Source organism: Aphanomyces invadans (genome assembly GCF_000520115.1).
Source record: "Aphanomyces invadans strain NJM9701 unplaced genomic scaffold supercont1.65, whole genome shotgun sequence".
NCBI classification, from domain to species: domain Eukaryota; phylum Oomycota; class Saprolegniomycetes; order Saprolegniales; family Verrucalvaceae; genus Aphanomyces; species Aphanomyces invadans.
Genome location: NW_008580210.1, coordinates 201,941 through 209,405, shown reverse-complemented (window position 1 = coordinate 209,405; position 7,465 = coordinate 201,941). Strand labels below are relative to the sequence as shown.

Sequence of the window (7,465 nt, the reverse complement as noted above, 5' to 3'; positions counted from 1 at the left end):
GTACCATAGTAGCCGAGACACACCATTGACGAATATTTCTTGATTTGGCAAATATCTTGACTATTTGGATTTGTACCATAGTAGTCGAGACACACCACTGACGAATATTTCTTGATTTGGCAAATATCTTGAATATCTGGACCCCGGCGTTCGAACGTCGACGGGATTCATGGAACTCGTTGTAGCTGCTGCATGCTGTTGTGAGAGGCGGAGTCCAGCATTGCCGGCAGAAATCCGTTCATTCCAGCGCAGCCGACCCATCTATGTCGCGTTAGCACGAGAGCACGTCGGCATCTTGTACTGTGTAGGAAACGAAGCTGTCACACAAGACGACACCGGCCAACGTACCATGCGTCGAGGGACGCGGTGTCATTCCCCACGCGCCATGGTGTTTTCATCGGCGGCCAACGAAAAATCGGTCGATAACTTGTCGATTTCCATGCATTTCGTTGCCAAACCTTGGAAACGTCGTGACGTTGCGATAACGTCGACGGTAACCTGTCAAGACGACGTCCCATGATGGGTGGGATGACGTAGAAGCGCGTCAGCACCACAGGAGGCCAGCGGCGCGACTGGGCGCATGGCGTGGAATTTGGTGTTTTTTTGCTGTTTTTTTCGACTTTGGCGACATGTGTGAGTTGTACCCAATCACAATCGACAACAGCACGAAAGAACTGGCACTCCACACCATTTTCACCAAGTAGACGCAGCACCGACATGGGGAACGCGCATGTGTCGGCGGCACAGGTGGCCCCACAGGAATGCAAGCTGCTTGCACACCGCAACGCGCCGATGCGGCAAGGTGATACGTTCGGTCAGATAGATCTAGATGCGAGTTTGGCGGCGATTGCCATCCCGTGGCACTGCATTCGACTCGGGACGAAACTCGCCGACACCCACGCGCCGTGGGTAAGCATCAACAAGAGCTGGTGCATCGGCCCAAACTACATGACTCGCGTCATGGTCAAGCAGATCGACGTAACACGACTCGACACGATCGCGCTGGCGAAGGAGTTGCAACTCATGAAGCAGTTGGTCCACCCCAACGTTGTCAAGTTTGTCGGCGTGACGTGCCAAGGACCCCATTCGTACGCTCAACCACAACTTGTCGATGCACATGCTCATTGGCTTTGGTAGATATGTCGTGACTGAGTGCGTTGAGAACGGCGACTTGCGGCAGTGCCTGCACCGCATCGATCTGGAAACGCACGTTGTGTCGCTGCTGCGAGACATTGCCTGCGGCATGGCATTTCTCCACACTCGCAATCCTCCCATCATCCACCAGGCCCTGCATACCGGCAACATCCACATCACGTACGTCCACGATTCCGCGCGCACTCTCCCGCTGACATCGCCATGGCTAGACATGACTTTCGAGCAAAAATCGCCAACGCTGAATGCAGCCGATTCAAAAAACCGGTGGCGCATCCATGGGTCGCCCCCGAAGTTGTCGACGCCTCCCATCCATTTGATGAAATGGCCGACGTTTACAGCTTCGCTCTTGGTACGGGACTCGTGTAACAGCGGCTGCGACACTCACCGTGGCTTGTAGTGATGGCGGAAGTGCTCGGGGAACGGAGCGAAGCACTCACCGTCGACCTCGTTCGGATGTATACGACGTGCCTGAGTCGAAACCCCACCGATAGACCCACGTTTACTCGAATAGTCGAGCAATTGGATCGACTAATTTAATGCGTTTTCCAAACAACTTTCCACTCGATGCGCTTGTCATGGCCCTAGGAACACATCGCTCTGTACACTCCTGTGGATGCCAGCAGCATCCATTTACGATACGTCGAATGGAGAGACTCGTTGGCTCTACATGGCGTCTGCACGGACTTTTTTGGCTTCCTACGTGCAAGGACGAGATTGGCAACGGCTGACGTGGACGGTTGGTTACCCGAACGTCGTCGAGTCGTTTGATGAGATCTTTCTCGAGCTTGTCCAGTGCGGCATCCGACAGGGATGGAAGAGCAAGCTGCATGACGGCTTCGTGGAGCCATTGTCCATATAGACCGGCAAGTCGCAGGAGTTCTGGTTTTGTCTTGCTCTCAAAGTACACATCCAGCCATTCCACAGCCGGCAGCACAGCCGATTCGAACGCCACGACGTGGAGCTTGGCCTTCGGTAGGAGGAGCCCTCCCACGACAATGCACTTGACCCAGTAGTAGAATGGGAGCCACGAAATGAACCCTTCGATGTACTGGCCAAACAGGACAATCGACCCAAGAACCGCCCAAAACTTGAGCACGTGGTGGCATTTCGAATGCCTCTCCTGTCGATGGAGCACCTTCAGCGACTGGTACAACCCCGAGAAGAAACCAAAGCACCTACGTCATTCCATGAGTCGCTCCCGCATCCCAGATCCTCCCGTGTACTTGAGTCCCTCGCTCACGAGGCAGAGCGACATGACGGCGTTGTGCTTGTGCGATCCTTGGTATCCGGATCACAACATCCGGATGTCAATATCCGCATGATATATCAATTATCCGGAATACCCCACGTCTCGGAATAGTGTGATTCTGTTGTCAACCCCATTTAGTGTGCGACATTCGAGTTTTCTCGGGACGGAATGGCGCGGCACGGAGGCACCGCGGGCGGAGCAAGGCGACGTGGAGCACGCGAATATATATATATATGGGGAGTGTAGTATGTGATTATAAGACATTGGTCCAGAGCTTGTTGAGCAGGTGCATGCACGCGGGGTTGTTCGTGACCCACACGATGAACTTGGCGCGCTGGGTCGGCGTCAGGATGTTCTGGAGTTGGTCCATCTCGGTGTCGAGCGTGATGTTTTTCGCTTCGACGTCTCGCTTGAGTTCGTTCAGGAGCTTGAGAGCAAGTCGCAAGTTGTCGCAAATCTTGACGATGGCTCCTCTACACGCATCATTGAGCATCGCAGCGGTCGAGTGCTCGGGACGAACCGGTGGGATTGAATATTCTTTCGCTGTTCCTCCGTAAGCCCCAAATCATGCGTAAGGATCGACAGGAGACTCGTTTCGTCTTCGCCATCTTCCCAGAACGCATCGTCTTGCTTGAGGGCCCAGATGCACATCTTCGTCACTTGCGTCGGCATCAGCAGCCGTTCGAGTTGATGCAAGTGGTAGCTCAGCGCCGAACGCCTTGCTTGTCCATAGTCCGAGTATTGCTACAGATCATGCATGTCGGGCCTTCTCGCCTTTCAATTCTGTCTGCCATACCTCCTTGAAGTTGTCGATCTTGGCCGCCAGGTCCTGCTCGCTCGCACCGTCTTTGATCATTCGCTCCAACTCGTGGCAGATCTGATACTTTTCATCTTCCTCCTGCTTCATTGCTTCCTTCCCCGCCTTTAACTGCGACCGAAGCTCCATGTTCTCCTTTTCCAGCGCTTTGCATCGCTCTTCAACGCCCAGAATGTGGTCCCGCTTTCGCCGGCGGCATTCTCGCGCCGACTCGCGATTCCGTTCGAGGCGCCGCTTCCGTAGTGGATTTGACGACAACGACATGTCGTTGCTGTTGTTGTCGTAGCTCCCGTCCAGATCCGACTTGACGTCCGAGCTGGTGCGAGGTTTTTTCTTGGAAGACGGACCTTGGTGCAGCAGATGCAACGCGGCGGCGTCTTCTGACGAACCATTCGACATGTCCGTAGACTTGGGCGGTACCGTCATGCTGAACAGGTTGAGGGGGTTGGTTGAAGCAGCTGCAGCGGCAGCCGCAGCAGCAACTGCAGTGGGCGGGACTGAGGTATTGGCCGCTCCGTTGGGTTGGTTGAGGTTCCCAAAACCGAGGAATCCAGGGTATGTTGACATGAGCGGCAACATTTGATTGATTTGCTGCATTTGCAGTACGTTCGTGGCCGCATGGTTGTGTAGATGGGGCATACCGAGCATCTGGAGCCCGGTGAGATTCGCCGGTGGGGTTCCTGCGGCCACGGCGGGAGTGTGTTTCTTCAGGTTGGCCTGGTGTTTCTGGGATTCATGGACTAGCCACTGGTACATCTCTGGTCGGATGTTGCTCGCAGGCGCGGCGGACGTTGTGGCGGCTGTTGCGCGAGATCCCGCGGCTTTCGCAGCCTTTCGCTCCTTGTCCATGGTGCCGCTGTCAGGAATTCTCCGTCACTGGCGGTCGAGGTGACGCAATCTGTTCTAAACCTACGTCATCTTTGTATTGCTCTTTGTATGCTGTTGTAAACTGTATTTTATGGTTTTAAACAAATCAGTGGATTTCTGGCCGTCAACGGCGAATTGAGCAGGGGAATTATATTACATCGTGATGTCGATACAATAAAATAAAAGGCGACAATTCCAACTTCAACTCGTGCCAGAACCACGTCCCTTGGGAGCCAATCAAATCGCGGGGATTCGTTCCGAGAGATTGCCGCGCCGCCAACCCACGACGCCAAAACGATCGACGAGATATCATGGGCACAGGATGGCATGGCGATGCTAGCAGACGCATGTGCCTTGGCTCGGTAGTCCAGAGCCTGTGCCTTGACTTCGCGGGCACAATCTGGACATTTGGACGTAATCAAATTCTATTTTAAAGAATAGATCAAATCTGTATATTTAATAAATTGTTTTATTCATTATATATAATGATTTTTATATATTTCATTTTATAAAATATTTGAAGATAATGACAATATCCGCCTCTAGTGAATAGCCAGTTGGGTGCATTGTCGCATCGTGGTCATACGAAAGACCGCGAGCGCGCAATTGCAACATTCGCCCTGAATACGAGCTCCATAGCTCATCGTACGTGCTAGTCAGGGTAGAATCAAGGCGTTGAAGGGTCAAGGTGCCTGCCGATCGAGTCGAATTCGACAGATGAACGACTGTTCACGACCATCGATTCGACACCATTCTGGTTGCGCCATCGGAAGACCCGTTCATATGCACTCTCGAGCACTTTGCATCGTTTGAATCATCTCAACAACATCCACGCGATACCTCCCAACATGACTGCAGCACCAATCTCTCGACAAAATCTTTGCACGCCGCACCAAGTGTTTCACAAGCCATCCGCTTGATGTCAGGTGGTGACGTCAAGTGCGGCAGTGCATCGACGTCGCTTCTCCAACGGACAAGCGCGCGGCGCCGTCGAGTCTTGTTGGCGGCGAAGTCCAAACGGTTCCATATCGTCCGACCAAAAAATGCGGTCGACGTGCATCAAGCAAACGATCGCTGACGTTCGATGACGTGGCCCCGCGCGAGTGCCACCACCGTTGGCTTTCTCAATCTCGGGGTCGCCGTGCTGCAAGTCGTAGCTGGCATCTACGGGTTTCTGTCGATCCTGGACATTCTGCACCTGGCCCCAATCTTCGTCTCGGCCTACGCGATCTTGTTGGCACTGCCGCTCTTCCTGTACGAATGCAAGTTCAAGCGCTTCCACCGCATCCTGCGGCGCCAGGTCGGGTTCATGTTCTACTTTTATGGACGGTGTGCGTACCTCGTCTTCATGGCGCTCATGGACGTCGGCATTCCCGGTGGCCTTGGCAAGGTCATTGCGATTCTCATCGACGTCAATGTGTTCTTCATGCTGTCGTTGCGGTGCTGCGGCGTTGCCACTGGACCGCTCACCGCGGGCCACGCACCCCCTGAAACCTACCATGCGACCGTGTTCGCGCCGAAAAACGGTGTCCGAGCTGCTCGTTTTCTCTCGTAATACCAACCTAACGCGGCGAGCATGCGTGACCCTCTTCTCGACAATACCCCGCGCGGCACACACGTTTTTCTGCTGCGCGCCAAATCCTGACACGTTGGACGCTATCGAAAGCGGTCATTCGGTGCACGACTCGGCATTTCAACAGACCACGAACTGCACACTGGTCGACTACACGGACGGGAATGCTCTCATCTGCAACTGGTAAATCCTTTTCCGAGCTCCCACGATGTGTTCTTTCGGTCGAGTCGCGCGCCGGCCAAAGAACGAAATTGTGCCGTCGACTGGTGCGTGAATCGCGCACGCGTTGCATGTGCCCCGTCGAGGCCTTTCAGCCGAGGTCGTGCTGCATTTCGGTGACCTCTGTCCGCATGCGCCAGTGGAGCCACCAGCGGTCTCGAATACGTCCCGTTCCTTCCGCTGTATCTCCTCCAACGAGAGGCGCGACGACGTCGTTGAAGGTCGGGACGGTCATCGGCCCATCGCCACCAAACACGCGTTCGACGCCACATTTGTTACTCGACAAGTTGAGTCTGTGCAGCGTCGCTGAGGATGCAAACGCCGTGGCGAGGCATGCAGGTCATCCATGCTCAACGAGCCATGGTCCAGAGGCAGCATCGCGACGTACTAGCGCACTCGCCAGCGCATCAGTTCGAGACGAGTGAAGTGGGGGAGACAGGAATTTCAACGAGGTGTCGACCTCACCGTGCCGTGGGATGCTCTGTTACGCGGTGCCGCCGCTCGGCGATGGAAGCGAATGACGCGTTGGACGCAGCAAACGCGGTGTTTTTGGCGTCGTTGCTACAATGGATTCGGAAAGTTTCGACGTGGCACTGGACAAGTTCGGCCGAGCGCAGCCACGACATCCATCCACATCGCGCCTTAAGGTGGCCCGACGTCGTTTCTCTTCACGAGAGTCTGCCGAAACAACAAGTTGGTGATTCGGAACGAGGTCAGACAACGCCAGAGGGTCACCAACGACAACCTGGGTCGCCGCGTGACTACGAGTTGCCCCAACGCCGGCCACGTCATGCACGTGAAATCCACGCGGACGTGCGGTCGGCATGTCCCCACCACACCTTCCTCTTGAGGCCGCGTACGGGAAGGCGGGCCAACGTAGCCGCATGCGCCGTGGATTCGGTTTGTGCGTGCGGTTGTCGTCGACTGCCCGACTGCATCCAAACTCTGCATGCAGCTCGACTCTTGAAAACCCTGCGATCGCTTGGACGACGAGGTCCCATAAAGGGCCGCACATCAGCTACAGCACTACTCCACACCGCGTGCATCGATCCGTCTGCTAACGTCGTTCCATGAAAGGCCTTGGTGTACGCAACGAAGGACAGATCATGCGGGAGGAATTCCGCAGGCAGATCTCGCTTGTCAGGGCTTCACAGGGGAGCGCGGAGCGTCACCATGGCGGCATTCCTCTGCTTGGTCGACACAAGTCGTTGTACATATATTTTAAACTTTTTATTATAAAGATAATAAATGAATTTGTTTTAAATACATACATTTCCATGTCGAGTCGTCGAACCTTTTCATATTGAATACATTCCCCGAAGAAAAACCTCCAACATTTTATACACACCGCAACCACAACACGTTGTCGGGATGGGTCCGACCTGTTCTGGCACGTTGGCCAGAGCTGTGGGCCCTTCGTGCGAGGTGGTCATGTGGATGCTTGTAGTATGCATGCATGTAGCGTACATGCGGATGCCCCTGGCTCGGTCCAAGTGGCGGTGACACGGGCGAGTTCGACGAGGCACCCCAGCGTGCAGGTCGTGCCAAGCAACGTGGACAATTTGTCCAGGAAAGTGCCGCCATC

At 54.7% G+C, this 7,465-nt stretch overlaps 4 protein-coding genes across 4 annotated transcripts; 2 read left to right on the top strand and 2 right to left on the bottom strand.

Annotated features, from left to right (window-relative positions):
* Positions 1-666: 666 nt before the first annotated feature.
* H310_14293 (TKL protein kinase) lies at positions 667-1,714 on the top strand. The gene is made up of 4 exons (XM_008882111.1): positions 667-1,088; positions 1,138-1,314; positions 1,365-1,504; positions 1,553-1,714. The coding sequence occupies exons 1-4, from the start codon at positions 718-720 to the stop codon at positions 1,690-1,692; spliced, it is 828 nt and encodes a 275-aa protein (XP_008880333.1). The 5' UTR covers positions 667-717; the 3' UTR covers positions 1,693-1,714.
* H310_14292 (hypothetical protein) lies at positions 1,636-2,417 on the bottom strand. The gene is made up of 3 exons (XM_008882110.1): positions 2,379-2,417; positions 1,901-2,330; positions 1,636-1,851 (listed from the first exon to the last, which is right to left on the bottom strand). The coding sequence occupies exons 1-3, from the start codon at positions 2,408-2,410 to the stop codon at positions 1,819-1,821; spliced, it is 495 nt and encodes a 164-aa protein (XP_008880332.1). The 5' UTR covers positions 2,411-2,417; the 3' UTR covers positions 1,636-1,818.
* Positions 2,418-2,613: 196 nt separating this feature from the next.
* On the bottom strand, positions 2,614-4,091 carry H310_14291 (hypothetical protein). The gene is made up of 3 exons (XM_008882109.1): positions 3,201-4,091; positions 2,925-3,148; positions 2,614-2,877 (listed from the first exon to the last, which is right to left on the bottom strand). The coding sequence occupies exons 1-3, from the start codon at positions 4,068-4,070 to the stop codon at positions 2,658-2,660; spliced, it is 1,314 nt and encodes a 437-aa protein (XP_008880331.1). The 5' UTR covers positions 4,071-4,091; the 3' UTR covers positions 2,614-2,657.
* A 719-nt stretch (positions 4,092-4,810) lies between these two features.
* On the top strand, positions 4,811-5,722 carry H310_14290 (hypothetical protein). Its single transcript, XM_008882108.1, has one exon. The coding sequence runs from the start codon at positions 5,173-5,175 to the stop codon at positions 5,641-5,643; it is 471 nt and encodes a 156-aa protein (XP_008880330.1). The 5' UTR covers positions 4,811-5,172; the 3' UTR covers positions 5,644-5,722.
* Positions 5,723-7,465: the final 1,743 nt, after the last annotated feature.

Coding starts and splice junctions, on each gene's coding strand:
- H310_14291 (XM_008882109.1), bottom strand. CDS start 4,070: ATGGACAAGGAGCGAAAGGCTGCGAAAGCCGCGGGATCTCGCGCAACA. Junction 3,149..3,200: donor AGATCGACAACTTCAAGGAG/GTATGGCAGACA, acceptor CATGATCTGTAG/CAATACTCGGACTATGGACA. Junction 2,878..2,924: donor AAGAATATTCAATCCCACCG/GTTCGTCCCGAG, acceptor TGATGCGTGTAG/AGGAGCCATCGTCAAGATTT.
- H310_14292 (XM_008882110.1), bottom strand. CDS start 2,410: ATGTCGCTCTGCCTCGTGAGCGAGGGACTCAA. Junction 2,331..2,378: donor CTCGTGAGCGAGGGACTCAA/GTACACGGGAGG, acceptor GGAATGACGTAG/GTGCTTTGGTTTCTTCTCGG. Junction 1,852..1,900: donor AACGACTCGACGACGTTCGG/GTAACCAACCGT, acceptor CCTTGCACGTAG/GAAGCCAAAAAAGTCCGTGC.
- H310_14290 (XM_008882108.1), top strand. CDS start 5,173: ATGACGTGGCCCCGCGCGAGTGCCACCACCGTTGGCTTTCTCAATCTC.
- H310_14293 (XM_008882111.1), top strand. CDS start 718: ATGGGGAACGCGCATGTGTCGGCGGCACAGGTGGCCCCACAGGAATGC. Junction 1,089..1,137: donor ACGTGCCAAGGACCCCATTC/GTACGCTCAACC, acceptor TGGCTTTGGTAG/ATATGTCGTGACTGAGTGCG. Junction 1,505..1,552: donor CGTTTACAGCTTCGCTCTTG/GTACGGGACTCG, acceptor CGTGGCTTGTAG/TGATGGCGGAAGTGCTCGGG.